At 37.3% G+C, this 26,417-nt stretch overlaps 1 protein-coding gene across 18 annotated transcripts in view; it reads right to left on the reverse strand.

Annotated features, from left to right (window-relative positions):
- The window catches only part of TENM3 (teneurin transmembrane protein 3), a 615,036-nt gene that overhangs the window by 300,585 nt on the left and 288,034 nt on the right, over nucleotides 1–26,417 (reverse strand). For 12 of the 18 annotated variants that reach the window (XM_054824425.1, XM_054824432.1, XM_054824430.1 and 9 more), the window contains 2 exons: nucleotides 22,159–22,461; nucleotides 7,200–7,478 (listed from right to left, as the gene is read on the reverse strand). In XM_054824425.1, the coding sequence (XP_054680400.1) occupies nucleotides 7,200–7,478; nucleotides 22,159–22,390 (511 nt within the window). In that variant the 5' untranslated portion in view covers nucleotides 22,391–22,461. Of the gene's footprint in view, nucleotides 1–7,199; nucleotides 7,479–22,158; nucleotides 22,462–26,417 lie in introns of those variants that run through there. The other 6 variants (XM_054824434.1, XM_054824444.1, XM_054824440.1 and 3 more) reach the window with 2 other exon arrangements.

Below are 26,417 nucleotides of genomic sequence, written 5' to 3' on the forward strand. Positions count from 1 at the left end.
TGTCTTAGCACTGCTGACTGCAGTAGTAGGATTATTTCAGTGGCACTGTATACAAGAGACACATTATAATATCATGGAAGAAACCTTCACGTACCACAGAAAATACCATTGACAAATAACCACTATAACCTTCAGCTGATGGCTACCCAGGAGGAATACAGAAATGTTTCCTGGACATGCAGGATGGGGGACAGAGAAGCCAAAGCTCAACCACAGTTGAGAAGCCCTGCCACTGCAGGGCAAGAGTGAGCTGTTAGGCACCACCTACAGAAGCTGGGCATATGCAAGTCCAGGGGACTAGCAGGAGGCACCCATGGCTGCTGGCAGAGCTGCCCAATGTCATTGAAAGGCCACCCTGTGATGCCTTGAAAGGTCATGGCAATGGAGTGAGGGCTCCTGATGACTTTTTAGAAGATAAAGGTCATGTTATCTTCAAGAAGGGCAAGGAATATGTGGGGAAACAGAGGCAGTCAGCCTCACCCCAGTCTACCAGAGAAGATTATGGAACAAATACTGCTGGGCTTATCCCTCATATGCCTGGATAGGGCTTCAGGAAATGGAAGTGATTGAGAACAGCCAGCATGTATTTACCAAAGGCAAATCACACCCAAACAACTCTATTGCTTTCTATGAACAGATAATTGTCTCAGCAGACAAAGGCAGAGCAGCAGATGGTGTTTTCCTTTCCTTTAGCAAGACTTTCAACATGGTCTCCCACAGTATCCTTGTAGCCAAGCTGGAGAGAGATGAACTGGATGGATGAGCTACAAAGTGCAGTTTGTAGAGAACTGGTTGTATGAAGAGGCTGAAAGAATACATTTTTTTGTAGTGCAAAGACCAATATTAATGGCATTCCTCAGGGGGCTTATACTGGGGCTGATGCTGTTTTATGCCTGCACTACATTTAACATATTGAGAATGAATAGAATGGAATGTGCCCTCAGCAAGTTTGTGGATGATACCAAGCTTAAGAGAGGGATCAATACACTGCAGGGCAGGATTGCCTTTCAGAGGAATCTCAACAGGCTGTAAGAATCAGCTGAAAAAACCCTCATGAAATCCATTTATGAGTATGTCAGGAGTGAGACAGGGTAAGAAGCCTCACTAATACCAAAACACCTATTACTGTTAGCATCTGCTCCTTTATCAAGGAGTGGCTTACACTATCACAGATGTAGATCAGTATAGCCTGACAAGACTCATTTAGTACAAGTCATGCTTATTGTTATAAAGTATAAACTTCTTACTTTTTTTTTCCTAGGATGCTTCCTGTCCAACTGATTAGGCAGGTTCCTCCTCCCCCTTGCCCCTTCTGAAGTTGTCCTGTTTGTTTGATTTGGCCTTCCAGAACCATATCCATCATCAATGACTTCTCAGGCATGAGTCATAAAAAGCCTAGAGGCTGTAGACATTCTATACATGCAGGACAAACTTTATTTACTTAAGTAACCTCCAATCTTTTATTTAATAGTATAAATGTTAGCTCTGTGACCAGTTACTTAGGTAGCAAATGTTGAAACAAAAACAACCAGAAGAAAACATGTCAGCTACCAGTCTTCCTTCACTGTTAAGTAATAAAATCAAGTCCATTTTCTTAGCATTCATGTTTCTGTACAGCTCATCATTTTTTTGCTGATTATGTCTCAATTTTATTTGTATGCCTGGACTTCTCCAGTTGCATCTTTGTAAGGTCCTCCTCAGAAATTTGACCTTCCTTCCATTTTCTGCATGGTTCTTTCTTGAAATTCAGATCTCCGGAGAAATCTTGAGCTATGACAGTTGGTCTTTAAATGCCTCTTTTGTCACTCCTTAACATTAGAAGGATTTATACGCTTAACAGCCAAAAGTGAATTCTCTGAAATTTTCTTCTTAGATTTGTTTTTCCTTGTCAGCTGATCTTAAGCCTACAGTTCCTATGCATCAGAAGGACCTTTTTCCAAAGAGCCTTATCCTCTGGCCTGATGTTCTGTACCAGATTCCCACCATGAAAGCATCATTAAGATGGTCCTTTGGAATCTGATGCCCTTCCTCAACAGCAAGTTCAGTGACACTCAAACCTCTGAAATCCAGGAGATCCCAAAAAGTTACTGGAAAAAGGTCAGCCCAGCTGTTCCCTCTTTGGCTACCACTAGCCAAAGGAATTATCAACATGATTTTCAATTATATTAACAGTGAATGCTAGGAAGATTTATTGAAATATATCCACAGAACTATAATCATAATATAACAGAATCTGAAAATGGGCATAACTACAGAAAATTTGTGATAATAGTGCAGAAAACCAGGGATGACTACTTTTATGTATGGATTTCTGTTCCATGTTTCCATCACCAAAGAAAATTTTGTTTGCCTGTTTACACATTACTTATTATTTCAGAGCTGACTTCTGTCAACAACAAAACAGACTCATTTCCTGGTCATGAAATTTCTTAGCAGCAAAGCAGGATTTAAGAGATATTGGCATACTTAAGGAGGGGTAGAGAATTGCTAGATGGAATACTGTGGGAAAGAGTGAAGAAGCTGTAAATGGTAGTGTGGCAGTAAGATTAATATTAATTCATCAGCTATGTGGCTGGTTTTGTTCAGTAGGCTCAGCATTTGGCTAGCAGGTACCAAACAGCTTCTATTCAGGCAAGTTCATCTACGTCAAGTTTTTCCTTAGCATAAAGAAGGATGTTGAACAGGTGAAAACATGTAACACTACTTCCCGAATGATGTGCTTTATTGAAATGCAGAGTTCAAGTATATGTTATAGATGCACTGGGTTAGAGAGAACAGATTTTAAGAGTCTTGACAAGTATCTTACCAATGTATTTCTTGGTTTTCAGAAATCTGAATGCCAGTAAATTCACTATTCTGGAAGGACAAGAGAGTATTAGGTTCACAAGAATGCTGTCTTCAGAAACTGGCTAAGTTGGAGAGGAGGCAAGCAGGTGCCCATGCAGCTGATAAACTGGTATTTTCTCTTTACAGAAATCCTCAGCAATGAACATGCTACCAGCAATATCTACTTTTCTGTATCTGTGAAAAATGGGTTCAAGTTTCAGATCATTTATCTAACCAATTCAGAACAGCTACCTAAGGCCATGATCTCATATTCCTCTCTCCCTTTCTTCTTTTTATTTTGCTACATCCTGATCTCCTCCTGTCTTCTAACAAACCTTCGTCAGGGTGAAACTTTCACTAAAGAAAATAAAACCCCACATGCAAGTGCCATTAGAATTATTTTCTGTACACCTAGCTAGTCTTTGTGGCTGTGGGCAGAGTCAGCTATGTGACATGTATCTATCCGGAGTGCCGGATCTTTTTCAGAAGCACTGTCAATACTTAAGTCTTAAATGAGTGACTTTCCAGTCAAGATCACTGCCACAGCCTGAGTTTCAGGCCAGCACAAAAAGCGCATACAAAACTGGTCATATAACTTTACAATAAATAAATAACTCCATAAAGACCTGGACTTTAGGAATAACTTGCTCAATTAACGTTCATGTTTTGCTTATTAGTTTTCTGATGTCTCATGAAGTCAGGGATTGCAGTTTAATGGATTTAAAAATAATTTAAATAAGTGGATTCTCAGATACCTTAAAAACACATTGACCCTTTAAGTAAAAGGGCCAGATGAAGCCTAACAATAACTTCTAGCTCATACTCTGCTGGAATATTTATCAAGTTTAAAAGACAAGCTTTAGTAATCTTAGAACAGCTTAACAACATAAAGTTACTGGCAAGCACGTAAAAGATGGGCTGCTTGTATTTCAAAGGCACAGTTCCTAGAACAGTTACTAACATAAATTTCTTGATGCAGCATTTATGAAATAACTTGCAATGGGAATGGAGAAGAAAGCCTGAAGAAGTACATGCGTGCTCAGTGTGCTCCAATTGATACATCGTGCTGTATGTGACACTGGTAGGTTGCCCAGATTAACAGATGCAGGTTCTCCTTCAGGGAGGCTGACATGACAAATCTCTCAGAATTTGATGCCAAGAGTCATATATGGCACTTGAATGAGCTCAAAGAAAAATATTTCTCTTCAGAATGATTTACTGAGCAGTAACCTAAACTTTGATGTGATGTGAGAATACTTCTATAAACCCTATGTTTGGAAAAGAGTTCTGATGTTTTCTAATAAATAAATAAATAAAAATCTACTGGAATTCATGGTATGTTATTAGTATATTCAAAATTTTGTAACTTAGTCATGTGCAATATTATTTAAAGGAACTTCTAATCCTGCCATTATTCACAAATTTAGGCTGCCTTTGTAGGATCTTAGAAACATGATGTTGAGACCTTGACACCTAAAAGTTAGTATCTTCAACAAACTATTTCCACTTAGTCATTATAATTACATAAGAGAACCTCAAGTTTTGCCTTCTTGAGGGGTATGCAGTCCGCAACTATTTCAGAAGAGCAAATACATACAATAGTTACAAGGAAGGAAAGGAAATTGTGTTTTGATGCCAAGCTTCTCTTCTTGCCTAGCTGGCGAGAAAGAAAACCCCAAGTACATTCAACAAATGGTTAATGCTGAGTTCATAAACCTTTAGGATAAGTCACAGTTCTCATCATCATGAATAGCGCCATTAACTACAATAAGGTCTGCTTATGGTAATGGATTATTTAAACAGTGAATAGTTTTACTGGGTGAACAGTGGGATTGCTCAAGAACTGGGGCTATTAGGTGAGGAAAGTACAATCTGGTGGTGTGTTCTGCTTCTCATAACCTGTTGCTCCTTATCTACCTTAGAGGTAAACATGCTGCATAGAAATGCATTTACCTGTAAAACAATTCCATCAAAATTCAGTCAGAAAGCTTTCACACACAGCAAAGGGGGATGCAGTACAGAGGACTTGTTGTAACTCTAACTTTGGTTTCAAAGCCTTATCAGATTTATCAGATTTTAATGGTATACTGGCACAGCTATTAACTTCAGGTCATAAATTAACAAAACTCGCACCTGCAGGTTGGTCCTTTGATTAGAGCACCTGTGCCTGCCAGAATGATATGGCTTCCCAGGCTTTAAATTATATTTTCTATTCTACTGTGAGCATTTAACATATTGAGTTCCAGTATGCATATAAAACTGTTTCTCAGCCAAATCTTCCACGTTCAGAGGAAACAAAAATCCAGAGAAAAATACCAAAGAAGATTAAGCTTTTCACTACTTCTGTAACATCTCCCCTGAAATGGTGACCCGTGACATGGTCTGAGTTATATATGTGGAATAGCCCTAGGGAACTCTCAAGCCATCAAAATTTCATTAGCCTCACAGCAGTCCTAGTACCTTAAGTTGGACTGCTGGCCTCCCTATCAATAAATAAATCAACTGTAATCCTTTTTAGTGACTAAACTCTTCTTTGAAGTTGTATCAAACATCAGATGTTCCTTGCATAATTTTAACCAGTGCAGAATAATGTCTTTTCTAACATTCAGAGTCTTCTCACACATGAAAAAATAAAATAAAACTCTTAAATTTAAGCTGATGGAGGAAGTTTTGGCATATTGTAATACGGCATTTTGGTTTTTTAAAAAAAATTAAATAATTTATGAGAAAGTATACCAAACTTATCGTACTTCTGAAGCAGTCACCTCTTTGGTAATGTAAAGATATAACTCTCTAAGGAAATTGTGCACGCATGTATATACAAATACATATGTCCAAGATCATCAACCCAGGGTTTTACAAAAGACTCCAGAGAATCTGTTTCAGCATAGACGTTTCAAGAGGAAAATCACAGGACTGCTCAACAATTTCTTCTAGACTGCTTTGCATCAAGAGTCACCCAACAGAAAGTCCACTGCCAAAAGGAGGTAGGCAAATACTCCTGTCCTCCTCTTTCAAAACTTGCCTCCAACTCAAAATAAGTTTTCCAAGCATGAGACAAGACACCCGTGAACACTAAGAGCTGTCTCCTCAGGTACTACGCAGCATTAAATCCAAAACAAGAAGGAGGATCCCATCTAGGACAGCCATCTTGCACAGGCATCTTCAGTTAGAATCAGCCATCAGAGGAAAGGCAACGAGTATAAATAATGCCAAAATATAGCTTTGGTTTTGTCTTCTCAAACTGAAGTTAAAATACTAAATAGGTAAGACTAAACATTATTGCTTGTAGTTTAAAATAAAAGTGCCTTTTTTTTTTAAAGTATTACCATATATACACACCTACATTGCTATTTGCCACAACATGTTACAGCTATTGCCAGAGGACAGAAATAAAATTGCTCTGACTTTTGTACAGCTGAGCAGACAGGTTTAATAAATTAATAAAATGAAGCACAGACATGCAGGCAATAGCCATCACTCCAATTTTCATTTTTACTCATTTTTCTTTATTCCTCTTTTGAATTTGTCATATAGAAAGTCATGAAGTTAATAAAACAATCATTTTAATTCTAGTAAAGCTGAAAATCTTCTGCAAATAAAAAAAAGTTAAGATAAAATATTTTCTAAGATTTGTGGATTTAGCATTTAACACCACATTAAGTTCTGTTCATAACCTCAAGTGGAGGTAAAAGAATTTTGAAAAGCTTTAAAAATGAATCAGTCAATTGTATTAACCTCTTTTCATTTAAACACTAAGCCTTAATATGCAATGGCCATACCCCCCAACCTACAAAGCTGCTGTTCAGATTTTTTTCTGCAGATTTTAATTGCACAGTAATACAGTCCCCCAGGCACATCAAAGACCGCATGTACCTCTTCACCACAATTCCAATTGCTCTCATCAACTAGGAAGTTTAAAGCACAATCAAATTTGTTTTCCAATCACATGAGCCCTGTTAATAAGCTATTCTTTGCGTTCATTCATCCATTCTAAGATTCTGCGACTTCTCCAAGATGTCTTGAAGAAGAGTTTACAATGAAACCTTTGATTGCATGCTGGCCTTGGGGATCAACTTTATCACCACTCACTAAGATGTTCCCCAAAGGGTAACAGGTGACACAGTCTGAAATAAAACAGAGATAATCTTTTTTTTTGATTAAATTCTTTCAAAATTACAGCTAAAACATCACACCCAAAGCTTGCATTAGTTAGGACTGATACTGAATATTGACTTTTCTGGGAGGAGGAGAAAAAAATAAATAGGTAAATAATTCAAGGCCATTCCTTTAATTATTTAAAATCATTGAACGTCAACCAAAACAGCAAATAAAACATTGATTTATATATGTACATATGTGTAAGAACTTACCATTTTCACTGTCGGACTTGTTTTCATGTTCGGTATCAGTCAGAGTGAGGGCTGAGTTGGAACGGCTCGACAGACAGGAACTGCGCCCTGATTTGACCCCCCTGCCCCAAAGTCTCATGGCATGCTCTGGAGACATCACTCCTTCATTTTCAGTATCAGCATCTGACCCTGCACTGATAGAGTAACCTCTGTGGGGGAGCCCCATTTCCGCACAAAATGCCAGTCCTCGACGAGTTGCTGGTTCACAAACTCCTAACTGCCTTAGGGTAAAATTCTGTCCTGATTAGGGGAAAAAAAAATAACAAGAGGTGAGAATTTTTTATTTTATTTTTTTAAAGAACCTAAAAGTAAAAACTCTTTATGTGTATAATTGTCTCAGGTATCACACAAGGTATTTTATCAAAACTCCACATGTATTACAATCAAGTGGATTCTTTTGTCTCCAGCTCTCTGCGGTGCCCCTTTTCATTCATACTACACCTTAGCACTGTTTTGTCAACTGCTTAAACACATCAAAAGTGCTCCTGGGTAGGAAAGAAACAGAACAGAACCTGCAAACTAAGAAAAGCCAATTCAGCACATTAAAGGATTAAAAATAAATGACAAACTTTTTTTTTTTTTCTTCCCTCCAAAGCATAAAAGCAGTAGCAAGGTATTTGTCAGGATTAGCTTTTCCGGTTTTGTCCTGGTTAGAGGCCAAAGCAACAGGCTATTTTCCCCGTACAGATATCACCTAATGTGGCAATGGAAAAACTAAATGGGAACCAAACTCACTTGGTCTTTTTTGGATCTCCCTGCCCTACTTTAATACACAAACATAAACAAATGGGAACATGGCCATCCATTACCTGCAAGGACTACAGTAAAGTTGGTTTGTTTTTTTTTTGTCTCTGTATTTTAAGAAACATTTTAGGCTTTTAGTGTTGAAGCAGAGTCTGTGCATTTTAAACTGACTGTTAGCCTCTGTTTTGGGGCAGAGCAAGAGACATAAGTGAATCCCTAAAGATTGTATTAATAAATTAGGTGCAATAAACTCGTGACACTTCAATAACTTAAAGTGTCTAAATTATGCGACACTCAAAAATGACTGCCTTTTTAATGCCTGTGTCTTCATCCTACTTTACGTCCGTAGATTTAAGACATTTTATGGTATATAGACACTTGACAAGTTCATTTGCATGCCTATACCCATAATGCTTTTCCACCCTAACCCACAGCTATTTCATAGCTCTGGGAACAAATCAGAACACACATTCGATTTTTGAATGACAGGCATCCTAATTTCTCCAAAATTAGTCATTTAACATAAAAATATGTTAGTGAGATAATTAAAGCTTATAACACAACAAGAATAGAATCCTATCAATCAGAAAATAATAGAATTGCAGACGTGTGAATACATAAGCGTAAATAACTCATGAATTATTAAGAGTTAATGCCATGGCCATTGACTTGTTTTAAGTGAGCCAGTTAATTGTTTAATTGCTGCAGTCATATGAAGTTGTCTCTAAGTTTCTTCACGGTCAGAACCATAAATGAACTCTGACAATGACTTTCATAAATAATGAAAATCAGTTACACCAATTAGGTGCAAATCAAACTATTTATTATGCAGCTGTGAATAAATATTTGAACGAAAATACAGCTGGGGAGGTAAATATAAAAGGAGTAAGCGTATCTATGACTGTGTCTGAACAGTGTGAAGGGTATGAGAACAGGAGATTACCATGCACACTGATCATATCTTGTCATTTTTTAAAGCTGTCATGCCATGTGAATTTTCAGGTTTTGTGCAAGTTGAAACTAATAAGAGAAGCAAACAGGCCAAACAAACCGCCCAGTGGTAATAGGGTCAGAGCTGAGAGTAGTAAAGTGTCTAAAATGCTTGCTATTTTACATTTTGGTAAATATATGCTAAGGGTGACAGTCTAGTACACTGGTTTTATGTGTTTGGTACATAATAATGTGAATCTACATTTTCAAACAGTTGCCTAAAGCCTGTGTGCATGTGTGTATGTATACAAGTGTACCTACACACACGAAGCTGCTAAGGTGTATACACATTTGCACATGCAGCATTTTATTGGTTCTAAGAACAAGGTTTTGGGAAGCAAAATGGAAAGGAAAGAGGTTTTTTTGAACAAAGTTACTTCAGTCAGTAACAAAACTGCCATTGACTTCAACACTACAAGGCATCATGCCTATGGTCCCCATAACCTCATGGTGCTGAGGTCTGAAGGGGAGCAAGGATGCAGATGGACCCAGATGTTGCCTCCTGAGCCACAATTAGACCAGCTGCAGCAGGTGAGCATCACAACCTGCAGCTCCTCGGCCAGCCTGCACCACGCAGCCCCCCACTGTGAAAAGGGCCTCTTTGCACTCACAGAATAACTCAGGGAGGTATCTGTACAGACACATCAATTTGAAGAGACTATTCCTCTCTCCCCTCACCACTTTTTTTTTTTCCCCCCCCTCCTAAGCAAACTATTAAGAGAAACTACTCCAGGCATTATGTAACAACACCCTCCATGATCGCTTTCTAGGACACTCGCTCTCAGGCACAACATATCACCTACCATCTATTAATGGATTTTATTTTTTACTTTAAGTTTACAACAGCCTACTTCCATGTAAAATATTTTCTTCTTCTCCCCCCTTCCCCCCCCCCCCCCCCCCCCCCCCCCCGCCATGAATGGTAAGAAAACCAAAATGGCATGTCACAGAGCCAAAACAGAAGACAGGGGCAGGTTTGTATACTGCTTTCTCATGACATTCAATATATTACAGCTTTTCACTACGCTGAGAAGTTTTACAGCATACCCCAGAAATGTTGTAACAGCTTTAGAAACATGAGGCTAAATCATCGTCTGAATTAAGGCTTTCCTAAGAGCTTTACTAAGAGGATTGTATTCTATGTAAGTTGCCTACACAAATGAAAAAAAAAAAAACCAAAACAAAAACAAAAAGCCGAACCAAAAGTTAACATGGAAAATATTTATTTGTGTAGGAATCTATATCCCAAAGGAAATCATACACATGTGATACAAAAATTTTACATCATCTTAAGATTTCCAAACAACGAAAGCAGGAAGTCTTCCAGGATACAGGGGAAGCTGAACAGAGCTGGGACACAGACCTAGCAGGGAGCAGAATAGTTGGGGGCTTTCACCTGATAATGAACACCACCATGAAATTTAAAAAAAAAAAAAAAAAAAAAAAAAAAGAAAGAAAAGAGGTTGTACAGCTCAGTGGAAAAAAAAAAAAGTATGAAGAGAGGATGTTCTCCTTCTTGTGTTCTTAAGAGTTTCTAATTAACCTTTCCAGAATGACTTCAATGTGAGGGACGTAATCATCAGTTTCTTACACTATACACACATTTGCAATTTCTCCCACTGACAAGAAGTGCCTCAACAGTTGATAAAGACTTAAAAACAACTTGGTGATTGTCATGAATGAATTCCTGAGAAGAAAATGTAGAGACAGAATAAACAGATAGGCATAATGCCTTATGGGTTGGTTTTTTCCCTTTCCTTTAAAAAAAGTATGAAGTGTAAAATAGAAAAAAATTAGACACAATGTGTCAAGGAGAATTGTTCTGGAGACACCTTTGGGGGTTTTAGACTATTTGGGATGATGTATCATGAAGTTAGGTTTTAAAAACTAACAATAATGCTGTTTACTACCACTCTACCATTAGACACTGTATTTCTCTTGGCTAGGAATATCAATTTATGGGCTAGGAATATCAGTTTATGGGTGGTATAAAGAATGGTGACACCCTCTATTTGTGCAGACAAGAACAAAATTAATGTAATAACTCAAATAACTTCCAGGAGCTTGTGCAGCAACCACTGTTAAAAACACAGCATGTTCCAACAGTAACCATACACATTTATCTGTTATGTTACAACCACTTTCTGTGTAAGCAACAATCCACATACGATTGGTGTACCTCATTAACTACATTAGTTAACTACATACAAAAAAGTATACCAACATAATTTTAATATATAATTATTATTATTTTTTTTAAAGAGAGAGAGAGTGTGTGTGTGTGTATTTCTCTGCCACAATCACACAGGTCACGTTGTCTAGAAATGTAATTTTTTTTTTTTTTTTTTTTTAGTTTAATCAAATACTGCATATAAGCAAATTTGATGTATGAAGAAGTTAGGTATTATTTTAGAAAGTCAGAAGTTAACAGCTGGAATTAAATGGAAACCTGCTGCACTTGTGCCACATTTGTTTCCCTGGCCTAAACTGGGGAAGTTATTCAAAGACATCCACAATAACTTAGGCTTCAAGTTGGAAATGTTGTCTGTGGAAATGGGTTTTTGAAGAGGACTACTAAACAACAGAAAAGGCCCATGGTTCTTCAGTTGTCAGCCCTTGCTCTAAGTTGGATCTATACTAAATATATACACAGACATATTCTCTTAAAAACCATGAAAAGGGGAAAGAAACAAACAGAAGGAATGAACAAAAAATATCCAACAGAGAATTTGACAGCATCTCCAGACATCAGCACTGTCCTTAGTAATTCATTAACCACTGATAAGTTGACAAGTCAGGTTTTTAGCAACAATAGACTATTTTGGAAAAGAAGGAAAGAAAAAAAATCTGACAAAGCCTCCAAGCATCTGCCTAGTTAGCATAAAAATACACCCACACCCCTACCTTTGAAACCAGAGGAATTATAGTTTGAGTGCCTTTGCTGACTTTGCTTTTGTCATAACAGGATACACAGTACCAAAAAGGCAGAGGTCCCAAATCCATCCAAGTCCATACTCAAACTTGTCTTTAGCTTGGCTCATGTTTCTGATGAAGTTTCATGCCATGTCTGCTGTCTATCCATCCTTCAGTACTTGCCAGGCCCCTTTCTAATCTATTCTTCCTTTGTATCTTGCCAGCTTCTGTCTGTCTCTAACACCTTTGTGCCATTCAAAAATCAAGCGCTTTTCCCCTATAATCACTCTGTAATAAAGCATGACAAAAATACTTATACTAAACTTAGAAAGCCTGTGAAACAGCTAAAGCTGTACAGATGCAAAACATGGTCCTTAGGACAACCAATCTTCTCCCTTACATTTCCTCAATTCCCAATTTAATCCTGTGGGGTTTTTTTTTAATTAAAAGAAGTCTTATTTTATTTAGAAAGAAAATGAGGAAAAATATTTTTTCTCAGGTTTTTATTTTCTGTCTGCAGACTACTGCATACAAATGTGTCCTTGTAATACAATGCTTATCATATAAGCTCATTGTACAAGCAGCACTGACATCAAAGTGTTACTGCAAGGACCATGCTGTTTTCTGCTATTTTGATATGGGAAAAGTACTTACTTCCTTTTGTATCCATGTTTAGACACTATATAGTGGGCATATTTTTCCTATTTGAATCTCCTTACCTGGAGCTCATTCTCAATACCTCTAACACTTTCTGTAGAGCAGAACCCAGCACACAGCTGCACTTTGAAACACTTCATTTTGTACAACCAAGAGGTCAAGACTACGGACCTGATTCAACAGTACCTTCCCTTCCTAACCCAGACACATAACAGAGCTATTCCTTCATAGCTGTCAACTGCAAATTGATTGGCATGTTCACTTTCCTAATTCCTGAAAAGTATGAAGTTCAGTTATGTGCTAGTCAAGATGGAAAAGGGGCTTCTTTGTACATAACAATCAGCAGCAAAGCTGTCCCTTCTGTTCTCAGGGCACTAGCTAGTCACTACAGGACCACTGAGAACGTGGGGTGGATGGCATCTTCCTAGATGATCAAGGCAGAGCCAGACTGGCTTAGCAAGAATTCCACACAATCCTAGTCAATCTTAAACATCATGTACGTTCAAGTGTCAATTCTAGCTGGTTTCTTAAGGAAAAATACGTAACTACTCTGTAAATAAAGTATTTTTTTTTCCATTTACTGGGGCAAATACAGTGTGGCACACTTAGAAAGTTAAGGAAAGGTCTTGAGAAGGACATAGAATTGGAAGTAAATGTACACTAGGATAACAAATTCGCTGGAAATGAAAGGACAAAGAATTTAAATAAGAAAATAGCAAAACAGAGGCCTTGGATGCTCTATAAAATTTTGATAACTGTAGAAATGCTGTCTCCAGAAATCAGAATGTTAGGTGGGTGGAATACAATTACACAAAAGAGAGAATGAGTAATAGATGTGATACCATCCATTCTGTCACAGAAACTTCACAATATATTTACTAAAAAGGAGTTTCCAAAGCTGTACTTCAAGAGTTCTGTTTGCTAGGATGCAAGAAATCGCAGTGAAGACCGACAAGTAATGAGCTTTGCCTATGTTAACATTTTTCTTTCTGATTTGGCATAGTATTTTGTTGTTATTACTTCAGCCTGATTTTCTCTTTTGTTTTTGTGAAAATCATCTCTGAAATTTAAACCATCCTAATACGCTGTACCACATTTTCCTCCTGTTTTTAATTCCTATGTTTTTCTCTTCACTCATCACAACCCTCTTCCTTGTCACCTCTTAATCTCTCTTTCTTGACCTTTCCCCTCTATTCACTTTTCCATCTTAACCTCCTTTTCTTGTCATTATCTGACTTAGAGTGGAGCTGTAAGATACATATGAATGACAGTTGCTTCTCCACTATATCCAGTAACCTACGTAATAGCAAACAGCATTAAATTATATTAAATCTTAGCAACTGTGCATATAATTTTCAAGTGCTCGTTATTCCGAGCAAACATTAACCATACAGTTCTCCCATTCCTTATGGGCTTTCAAAAGCATATGGGGAGTTAGGTAATGGTCTCAGAGACTTCTGAATGAGTTAGCACCAGATACTGTGAGTTCTCTGAGCTGCACTTACTGTGCCACTCTTGGTAGAAGAGCTTTATGTAAGACTCAAACCCTGAATCAATTCTACAAAAAAAACCCACCAAAAAAACCACCAAAAAAATCCACAAAAATACCCCACCCACGCTTACTGTTTTGTGGGAAATAAAGTATTTCAAACCTAATATTTAAACAATCCATGTATTTTTACTAACAGTAAACTATAGAATCACAAGGAGACATTGATTGAAATGCTAGCCGGCAAAAGTTTTTATTTTAAGAAATAGACCAGAATCAATGTGAGTGAAACACAACATCTGCCTGTCACTGGTTTTCCAAATTATGGTTCAAACATGCAGACGTTTCTGTGCAGTATGGGAGACTCAATTTTATTCCGTTAGGCTTGAAGGTGGCAGGGGATCCTCAGTACTAATCCACGGACTAGAACATAAGAAGCAGTTCTTAATCCAGTATAAGGATAAAGGACTGTTTATCAAGCCCTTCTGAAGTTACCGCAGAGTAAGATTAAAGTCAGCTGAAGATAATTTCACAATTGCACAACTCAAAGCTTCAAGCTACAGCATCAGCAATCATGTTCCAGTAAATGAATTCATAATTTAAATATCATGGTTCCAAATTTGGGGATTTTATATAAAAATCTGATTTTATGACTATGATTACATAAATTAAGAGAAACTAAGAGAGCTGCACAGATCATGGGCCACAAGGAAAAAAAAAAAAGGATTTTGTGGATTTAAAAAAGAAATACAACTCCACGAGTAGAAAGGAACACAAAGTCTTGATCACGGCCAGAATGACAGTATAGACATTCTAGGCTTCTATCTTAATCTTTGGATCCTGGGACTAAATCATCAAGATCTGAGCATCCATTTATTACAAAATACAAATAAAGCCTAAATTTGATAGATGTGAAGAAAATATGACCCAAGGGTAAGCAACGTAGAGATGATGGATATTGAGTCCGCAGAGAGCCTACAACCACAGATCTGACAGGTATGAACTGCCACATTAAGGTCAATATGATGCTAATGACATGACATACAGCTTGAAATGGGAAAAGAAGGTGAAGAGGAAGGAGGTAGCATGAAGAGAAGCACACAAAATAGAGCTCAGACTCACTGCTGTTCCTCCAGATGTGGAGAAGAGAAAAACTCTACCATTATTTTCTGCCTTTCCATGAAGGAAAGGCACATCTGCCACCACAAGTGAGCAGATAGACCCAGACAGGAGAACGTCTCTCAGCATGGCAGAAAACTTGAATAGGCCAACAGGCTCTGAACTGGTATAAAGTAAAAACCCAACACACCTAGAGTAGGCCTATACATTTCTACCTGTAGGATTTCATAAATAAGTATCCCACATGCATGGGAATCAGGTCTGCAATGCAGCATGAGGCGCTCAGACCGTCGCTGTGGGTAAGTGCAAGAAACAACAGAGAATACAGGCCCAAGGACTTCTGCAGAAATGAAAACCTCTTTTAGTCCCTCTCTCACTCCCACTGCTGTCACACCCCCCAAAAGGGTTTCAATTCTGTAAACCCTCATATTAAATGTAGTGTAGCACCATCTTAATTTAGATTTTCTGGCAAAACGTCTATTACACTGAGCACAAGAAAGGATTTATGACTCAGATGTATTTACGGCACTGCAAAGTAAAAAAGTAGAAACACAAAACTAGAGGCAAACGTGTTCCCGTAGCTCTGCCACTTCCTCTTTCAGCTTAATAAGCTCAGTAATGCTGAGTACTGGCTCTCAAGCCAGTTAAGTTGTGACATTTTACAAACTAATTTCAGAAAGCATCATGAAACTTTCTGAAGAATTATTCCTATTTTACATCTCTGCCTTACTTTCTGCATTTATTTGCCAGTGATGGAATAAGCAATCACTCACAGCTTAGCCTACCACCCTGAATCTCAGCCCTAAGTGCTAAATCAACAGACAGGACAGACAGGACTCTTCAGCCTCTTTCATTCTTCCCCTCACCCCATCTCTAATCGCACACTTTACTAGCTTTATTCTCTTCATAAAGAGAATATTCTCTCTTTCATAGCCATGCATGTGATCCATTTATCCCCCAGTCCTCAGTTTAGTTTATATTATGAACAGCAGCAGCACATACATCTCATTACATGAGCTATGGAAAGACAGAAGAACAATTACAAACCTACAGTATCTTCCTTTCCATGAGGCTGAAAGTCCTTATGAAGGCCCCTTGCTCACCTTATAAATCCTTAATCATTATGATCGAGAACTTAATTCTCTTATTTTGCAACTGGACTAGTCAAAGACAAGGTTTTTACTCTCTGGACCAAGGCTGTGTAGAAATGCCTGATCAAGCAGTCTACTGCCAATAACCAAGGTTGATTTTCCCCTGGAGAATCACAATTGCCCTTTGTCATGTAGTTCATCTACAGACCATGACCCACAAGGGGCCAATTTCAACTAGATGAATACCTTAGAGCAAGTGTGCGTATCACTGAGTGTGAGCTAAATATACTCCTAATCAAATAAAAGTGAAATGTTTTTCTTAGTACCACTCTGTAGCTAATAGAATAACTTTAAAAGTCAACAGATCCTTATCACCTAGAACCTGAAAACCAATTAACTTCTTATTGTTGCTTTAAGAAGTAACTAGTATAGCAATGAAAGATGATAATATTACTTAGCACTTACAGCGCTTTTCATCTTCAAAGCATTTTGCAAACATAAACTAATTAATCTTCTCAACACACCTGTGAGGTGGTTAAGTGTTATTATTCCTGTATTACAGAGGGAAAAAACCACCTCTGGCAGAAGGTTATGTGCTTAGCTCAAGGCCACAAAATTATCCAGAACACACTGACGCTGTATGCTTGCTTACAGAATTTACCCACTCAAATCAGGCCTATACTGCAGGTGGTCATGTTTTAGCATAACAAAAAAAGTATCTGTCACATTGACAATCAGGATACATTTTGCACTGCAGTCAGGAACATAAAACACTAATTCTAATAGCTGCCTTACATTTTAAGAGACAGTGCTGGCAGTGTCACTGAATGGTCATTAATTTGCTCATTGGGAGATCAGAAAGTCCCTTCTATATCATTTCATGCCTTCTTGTAAATAATCTGCAAAACGGGCTGATTCAGTGCTATTGAGAATCACTTGCCTACTCAACAGTCAAAGTCAGCTCATCAATAAGGCATAGGTAGTGGAAGGTCAAAAACGGTCTTACCCTATCTATCCTTCCATTGCTTCAGATAGGTAAGTTTAAAGTACTTGAGCTTTAGGTTTAAAAACATGACCATTTAAATCCTTTAATCCTACAGCTGACATTCACGGTGACTGAAAACATTAATCATTTTGCTATCCAAATAACTCATTTTCAGCAGCTAGTATTTAAAAGCAATAGACTTTGGAGTCATACTACATTAGGATAGAAGTTGCAATTCATGTTTCAGGTTTCTGAAGTCTTAAAAATGTACCCCTGACAGTGTTTAATATCTTAAATAATAAAATAAAATTGTCGAAGCATATATATCACTGTTTCAGGTCCCTCTTTCACTGAATGGTGAGATTTTTCTAGGACCTAAATCTAATTGTCACAGGAGTGTCAGCTGAACGATAGCTACGATACATCCACACGGTGTAATGTACTGTATATGGCTTTGCTTTTCAGCAACCTGGTATCAGTGATCCAGCATATTGTGAAGAAAAGAAATTATTTTTCTTCACTTGTTTGCTAAGTTTAGTCCCTCTTTTTGCAGCTCCAAGGAGTTATTAGGGCATTTAATCTAATTTAGGCACTTAAGTATTCCAGAAGAGTAAAGGTACAAAACCATGTATACAAATACTTTCGCCTGCCAAACTAAAAACGGTAGCATGAAAATAAATTGATGTTGAGGCTTGGCTGACAATGAATTGTTCTGATTGATAAACACGGTGAACTCATTCTCACTGTCAGCTAGAAAGACCAAATAACTTTACCTGCAGGCAAAACTGTAGTTGACACAAACTTTCAAAAAGTAAAACTTGAACAAAACCTGCACTATCTCATTGGGTCTTCTATTAGCAAAAGATGTCCTGCCGCTCAGCTTTTCATTTCACACAGCTCACAAACAGTGCTGTGATTATTTTGTATGAAAATATAAACACTCACAAATCTGCAGTGCATCCTGCCACCTGTGCTCATGGGTCAGCCTCCCACTCCTGTGCAAAAACTCACTGAAAGGCTACATGGATCACTTTGTAGGATCACTATACTGTCCTGCGACCACAAAATCATTTGCAACGGAACAATGACTCCTTAAGAGGTATTGCATATTCCTCTCTTCTCTTTAACATGTATCTGATGGTAAACAAATACAGTTTTTGCATACCTGTATTTTTCATACTAACTTAATGCACCTGTATACAAAGTTTTTCAGTTCTTCTGAGTCCATGTTTGATTCATGACCTCCTTCAAATTATTTTCATATTGTTTTATTACTTCCAATTATTTTTTCCAAATTCAATTTTAAAAATACTACTCACTTTCTGTATTTCTACAACCCTTCCCTCCCACTCCATAGTCATGTCACACTTTCAGATACTTTTGCAGAGCAGTCTCCTATGTACTTCACATCACTTCACACAGCAGTTTAATTTTGTAAACACAGGAATTTCTCTACGTACAACAGAGAAATTCAACTTTACACAGTCAACTTTAATCCTGCATTCAACAAGATAACTTGGGCATATTCCAAAATACAAGCATTTAGGTTGCTGAACGCACTTAGAGAAGTTGTACATTTAAATCAGGCTGCTCATTATAGTTGGATACTTTGAAGGGTAAGAAAATAGGTATCTTCTTCCTCCCTAACACATAAACAGCATACAATCACATCATCACACGTTGGAAAGTAAATAGTCTTTCATGTTGCTTCATCCATGGTCAAGGATGAGATTAGGTATGTTCTCAAACATGCAATACAAAATTGAGTATCTAGCTTAAAAATACTTCTAAAGGAAAAAAGCTCATGGTCTTCATTTACATGGCTAGGTGCTGAGTTTAATTATTCACAGGCTTGCCATTTTTTTTTGTATCTTATGTGGAGATTAACAACAAAGTGAAAATAAATAACTAAATTAAAATTTCTAAAAATAGTGGGCTAAATAATCCTCGTCTAAAGAGTTTAAAACCAAAACTAGTCTTGCAACAGATGAAGGGGCTTGAGAAGAAGGCAAGGAGACCACAGTAGGTCTTATCTCTCATGGATGTTAACTGAAAGTATATTATGTAGACGAAGTTACAATTTCCAAAACAAGTATACCCAACTATTCCAGTCTTTTCAACTGTGTTTCAAAAATTAACAAGATAATCCCAGTTATATAAACATTTCATTTTCAAATATTTTACTGTATGTTTTATATGTTATTTTAGAATTACAGTGACAAACACATGCATTTTTAGCCTCTTATCGCTACTTATGCAATTCATCTCAAGCAACAAAAATTCAACAGACAAGGAAAAAGATTCTGTGACTGGAACTGACAATTGGAAAACTTCCTCTCCACAAGTAAAGATATCCTGGGATAAAGCTACCACTAAACAGGGCACACCCATCTCCTACAGCAGCATCCCTTTCTGAATTCCTACCTTGGGATTTTGGGAAGCAGGAAACACAAAGACATGTACTGAGACAACCCAGGAAGAACAGGTGGGAAAGTTCTGATCCATTAGCAGAAAGCTTTGAAGGGCTTTACCCCAAAATATCAGCCATAAAAACACACTGATGCTTTTAAATTGTGCCACATTCGAGAGACTCGAGAAACTCACATAACTGCTCCAGTGGCTTTCCAGTGGACACTGGAAATTTGATACTGTTATTTTACACAGTCTGCGGGCGGGGGGGGAACCAACCCAAAAAACCCCCAAACACTGGTCATGATTAATTTTAAAAATTAATTTCCAATTAAAGGTATTTATTAAAACTTGCCTTTTTTGCTTATAGATTTCCTGTTGATTTAGCAGTCTAGAACATAATTACACTGTCAAAGCCACATATCTGCACTCTATTTCTAGACAGAGAGGAAAAAAATAAATACAGGGAAGCATAGCTTATATATTATTTAAAAACCTTTGGAATGACCTTGAACACCTTTTCCACAAAATGCTTCCAATGCCAGAAGCAGTAAATTCTCTCAGTCAAAGATGAATCAAAGGAACACGCTATCGAAGTCTGCAAAACAAGCTCTTTATAACCTGACCCTAACAAACCTGCAGGTAGTCCCCAAAGGTGCTAAACCAGCACGCATTAGAGGAAGCCAATAAGCCATACAAAAAGAACTGAAAGGACGATGAGGAAAATCAAACAGGCACAGATGACAGTGCTGAAAAGGTGAAGACGACACTACACATCCCAGACCGCCATCTTAGGCCTATAGATGTGTAATTTATTGCATACTGGGCAATAAGTATTAGCTAAATATTATTTGCTTTTTTGAAAAAAAAAAAATGAAGAGGAAGAAAACCCCAAGCCCTAGTGCACCATCATATGTGACATGCCAGACTACAGAACTTCTTCCATTTTGTTATTGCTATTTAAAAAGAACAGTACTCTATTCAGACAATAGTTTATGAATTCATTAAGTAAATGGTGTCTATTTTGATATTATTTTGTCACCAGTACTAAGAAAGTGTCTACAGTACAGGTCTTAGAAAATTTCCTCTTGATTTTACCTCATTAAAGTAGTAAGATCAAGGTGACTAGTGATTTAAAAACTAGAAAGTAGCGATGACCTGAAGTTTTAACACATCACAGAAACAAATACATGGCAGAAAGCAGACAGACTACAGTAGCAGCAAGCCTCAGTTACATGAGTCTAAGAGAAATATTTTTATTTCCCTTGCAAACATTTGTAGGAAAAAAGTCAACACCATCTGCCTAGCTCTAATTCTAATGTAAAGTTATTCTACTTGGAACAAAGAAAAACCACCAATGGGGAAAATATTTTTAAACATTTCTAAAATTAAAACTAAGGACTTCCTCACAAGGAAGAAGCTTTCTTTTTCTACCCTAAATCTATTCTTGTTTCCTCATAAAAGAGAATATCACTTTATGCGGAAGACTGAGGCATAGGTTCACACAGCTCTTGGCCTAGCTAGTTTTATCCTTTTAGACAGCTGGGCTGCAGTACTCCACACATTTCATAACTTCCCCCTCTCCCCCCCCTTATATTAAGTAGTTTAGTTGTGGAAATGAAAAAATGCCAACTCCAGAGACTACAGCTTTCAATCCAAAACTGATGCATAAGTGCTTAACCCTAACTGGAGCCAAGTGCAATCTCCCAGAATCACTGAGGTCCAAAGGGACCTCTTGAGATCATCTAGTCCAAACCCTCTGCTCCAGTACAGTCAGCTACAGCAAGCTGCCCAGGACCATACTCAATCAGGTTTTGAGCATCTCCATGGATATTTAGATCTTTCATGTCTCTCCAGTCCTGGACTCAGAAATTTAACAGTGAGCTCTAGCACCCTGTTAGCATATGGTTAGGTATCATAGATATCCACTAAAAAAATCCCCCAACAAACCCAAATACATTAATCGTGAACTAATTTACCTTACTCGCTGTACAGTGCTCTGTTACTGACTTTGCGAGCTAAAAGATAAAGGCATTGAGCTAATGAATTATTCGTATGCTCATTCACACACATACTATGTTTCCCCAAACCCATTCATAGGGCTTGGCCTTCGTGGAACAGTTGTATTTGTTTACTTTTATTAATTTTGAAGCTATTTACATTTTAGGTATATTGGGGTGGCAAACTTTTAGGCAATCTGTTGAGTTGTATTGACGCTGGGGGTCTAGTTTTTAAACTGTAAGGCCTGAATACTTCACACTTGAGTCTGCAATGTTGTCACTGATCCATTGCCCAGCACAGGCCACTTACTTAACTTTCCTGTGCACCATGTATTATTTATTTCAAAGATGGTACGCAATGCTTTCCCATCTTTGTAAAACATTTAGGGAGATACAAGTGTACTGTGGCTGTAGAGCGTTACTAAAACTGATGAAACTGGTATAACAACATACTCCTCCCACAGCAAGAATGCCTTGTTGGTACTAATGAATTATACACTCTGAATTAAAACATCTTGCCTACCTTGTCTGGTATACTCATCTGCTTCTCTGTGGACCAAGTCTTTTACCCGGTTTCCATACAGCAACCTAGAGGAATCATGATCAAAAGCTTTCAAGGTTTCACTGGAGCTGTAAGACTTCTGCGTAGGCACTCTGCACTCCTCATTTTCTGCAGAAGAATTTGTATAGCGCCGTTCCTTGTCCCGTCTGCTCTTTGTCAGGGAGCAATAAGGCCTACGTTCCTTCACATCCATACTTCATTCCTTCTCTGTGCACATCAGTCCAGCTTATTTGGAAGTCTTCTCTACATTCAGCTTACATTCACCTATAACAAAATTAGAAAGACAACCGCTGATGTGTTACAACATTCTCTAATTGCTGTGATTGCTTCTTAACTGTCTGGAAGAGAAAGAAAGGTCTGATCAGCAATGGGCGAGATGCACCTCTGTAACACTTGCAAGAATTCACAAAGTTTCATGCACGAGCTACCCCGATCAAAAAAATTAGCAAAGAAATTCTTGGGAATGACAACACAATACTTCTCATTTCTATACAACAGATTAGAAGATCAAAAGCAGACTGAGAACTGGGCAGAAAAAACCCTAGCTTTTCAGCTTTAAGAATGTGTTACTCACCTAAAGTCTATCTGTAGGTAAGTTGCTTTGTCTTTTTCTGAGAAGGATGCATACTTTAATGGCAAGTCTGACTTCCTTCTGCTTGTCAGAAACTTCTGGTTTTAATGTCTGTTTTTTACATACAGACTTCTGCAACTTTTTATTGTAATTTCTATTCTAAGAAAATTGTTCTCATGAAGAACATACATACATAATTTCAAAGCAAGCTACAAAAACATTTATAGGTGATATACAGGAAGACTTCTCCAAGGCAGTATATTCTTTGTAACTTTGTGCTAAAAAGTAACTATTTGATTTGTAAATGACAGTCAGAAATATTTTTTCCTTCCCTCAAGTTTTTAAGGAACAGTACTGTAAGAATCTTATTGCTATTACGATTTATTTTTCTTTACTGTTTCATTGCACTTAGTTTTCAAAACAAGGCTTCTCAGTTTTATCTCTTGGGCCCTGCACACTTAACCAGAACATCTACATTTCTGACAGAGTAAGAAATAGCTTGAACATTTTGCTTTTGTTTTTTAAAAAGTGCTAAAACAAAATAAAGAATATAATTTGTATCTCTAAACAGCTGACAAAACATCTAAATGAAGAACAGTTCAGATGATTTTAATACTTTGCAACTGCACCTGTTAACTGAAGCCTTGGTATTTCTTGTTTAATACCTTATATATTCGAGTTCTCTCCTTTGTTTCAGGAAGAACTTTCTCCTGGTTGCTCCTCTCAATTTAAAGTAGTTAAATAACACAACTGATTATTTTACAAAGCACTATCAGTCAAGGCCTTTGTGATAACGAATTAAAATCACAGTTTACAGCACGTATCACAAAGCAACAGCCAACTCCATTTGCACTCTGTTCAGCAAAACCAAGGTTGCTTTAGAACTCTTCACCTATTTAATTTTAAATGTTTAATATCAAATAAACTAATTAGTTGTCACTCCTGAAAAGATTTTTAGAGACTATTTAATTTCCTACAGAACTGTAATTCAAGTTTGTGAATGGCAGCCAGTCTTTTATCATTCGGTTTTAAAATTCTCTGAAAAGCTCTTGCATTTCTTGACCTGTGTGAATGTCAGTTTGCACTAAAAGACAAAGCTACAAAGCCTTCCATTTACACAAACTCTCTTCTATATTTATTATATTTTCAAATATTAAGTGGTTAAAAAGAAACTGAAATATTCGTACATGATCAGAGAAACTGAAGTCTTCTAACAGAATATTAAATTTATGCCTATTTAGATATCTGCATGCCCATCTAGCACATCTTTAATTTATATGAAACACTCAGATTTTAAAATATTTGATTGACTAATGAATGCAAGTTCTATGTAAAAACAATTTTCCAGACGTTTATAAACTTTATGTTTTTTTAACACAAAATCATTATTAAGAGATGGAGGTATTCTTTTGCAGTGTAAAGACTTCATGTGGAAGCCTATCTCCCCTTTCATCTATGCATTTCAAGACTTTACAGGGCCACTAATTCCTAATATCTCTAAATTGTGCCATGGGAACTGACAGACACTATTCATCAAAGATGAAATAATTTTGATTTTTTCCCAAGTTTCCAAGCTCCTTTATAATGTTAAAAACCAAAACCCAACCCAAACCCTTCTTTGCACAATACTTTGTTACTGTATCAAGCTAAAATCCTCAGATTTAATCTATGCTGTAGCACGAGGAAGTACCGATCTGCTTCCCATGGAAGTCAATGAATTCAATAAAACTTCAAAAGGTGGTTTTCTGGGTTACCTATTGCCTCTCCAGGCAAAGAATGAAAAGGTTAAAAAAAAAACCCCGAGCTGTTTAATAGCACCACATTACAGAGACACTTTAACAGTGATTACACTGCCACAATAATGAAGAATACTGGAGTTTTTGTGGGCATTTTTGGAAAAAAAAAAATCACAATCCTGTAACATTTAAGAATCTGATCTTTTTGAATGTGGCATTATACGGAACACCTGTTTACCTTCAGTAACCTTTAACTTTAAAGCCAATCGTATCTCTCAGCAAGTTTTAGGAAACACTTAACATCTTTAGTTTCATGTCTTTGAAATACTTTATAAGTCTTGAATATTCAAGTAACAAGGGACAGGACAAGAGGAAATGGCCTCAAGTTGCGCCAGGGGAGGTTTAGATTGGATATTAGGAAAAAATTCTTTACTGAAAGGGCTGTCAAGCACTGGAACAGGCTGCCCAGGGAAGTAGTTGAGTCACCATCCCTGGAGGCATTTGAAAGAGGTGTAGATGTGGTGCCTAGGGACAGGATTTAATGGTGCACCTGGCAGTGCTAGGTTAATGGTTGGACTTAATGATCTTAAAAGTCTTTTCCAACCAAAACTATTCTATGATTCTATTTCATCACTGAATTAATACACATATCTGAAAGGAGGAGGCAGAGTAAAAGCCATCTTAAAGATCTGTCCACAAATACATGTTCTCTACCATGATCAGAACGCAGAGAGAGAACACAAAACATATTTGCAGAATACAGAAATAGATGTCACTGTTAATGTTTAAGTAGTAAGCCAGCAATGACAAGTCAAACAAAGGAAAACTTACAGTTCAGATCCTGTAAAGCCATCTGCAAGTCTTACTACTGTGGTGGCATAATTTACAGTCTCAGGACTGCGCAGGACTTACTTGTCCCATCATGAATCCTGCCCCCTCCTCCTTTTTTAAAAAACAAAACAAAAACCAAACAAACAAAACCCCCAAAAAACCCCAAAACCAAACACCTGCCACTCCCAACTTTAGAGAAATACTTTCAATTATTGAGAAAAACTTTTAAGGAAAAAAAAAACCCCAAACTGTCAGTTACTGCATCTGCTCAGCTCCTTTGTCATAAAGATCACAGTAGTTAAAATATTAAGAAGGTTTCCCGCTCAAATGTTCAGATTTCAATGAACCACTGTAGCACAAATTTGAACATACTTAATTTTTTCTTCTCCTCTGTTGCCTGTAACATAAAAGCTGCATCCCAGGGGGAGTTACCTGAATGCACTAACTACCTTTCTTTTACTCTGCCTTAGAAGCAGCTCAGACGAAATACTAGTAATGAGCACAATACATCTCAAGAGAATACAGCAACTAATTTGACACATGAACAGTTTTTCTGACAAATTAGATTAAAATTTTAAACCAAATAAAATTAAATTTATTTTGTGACATGTTACAAAAACACTTGCCTTCATCTGCAAGTAATTTCTGCCCATATGTCAATATTTATGGTCCATCGAATAGCTTCATTCCAATTAAACGAAAGAATTTTCATAGAGCAATATTTACAAAGCTATTGAACTACTAACTCACCCACTCACAAAAGGATGTCAAAACAGCCATGCTAAATACTGTTACACATTGCACTACAATGCTAACGTGCAATGGCCTGCATATACTGAAGAAAATCGAAAAAGATTTCGTTGGTGCATGACACTAGTTCAAGTTTCTGCCTAATGCTTTTCTAAGTATAAAAACTGAAGATGCTCGTCTGTGTCACTGAGCATGGAGATCTCCCGTGATCTTTTCAGTGATCTGTCCAATGTTACAGGCTCCTTGTTGGATTAAACAGGAGAGTGTACGCTAATCACCAGACTGACATGTCAGCTCTTACATACTCATGCCCATCCCGTTTGTGTGCATAG

The sequence above is a fragment of the Grus americana genome, chromosome 4 (assembly GCF_028858705.1).
Source record: "Grus americana isolate bGruAme1 chromosome 4, bGruAme1.mat, whole genome shotgun sequence".
NCBI classification, from domain to species: Eukaryota; Metazoa; Chordata; class Aves; order Gruiformes; family Gruidae; genus Grus; species Grus americana.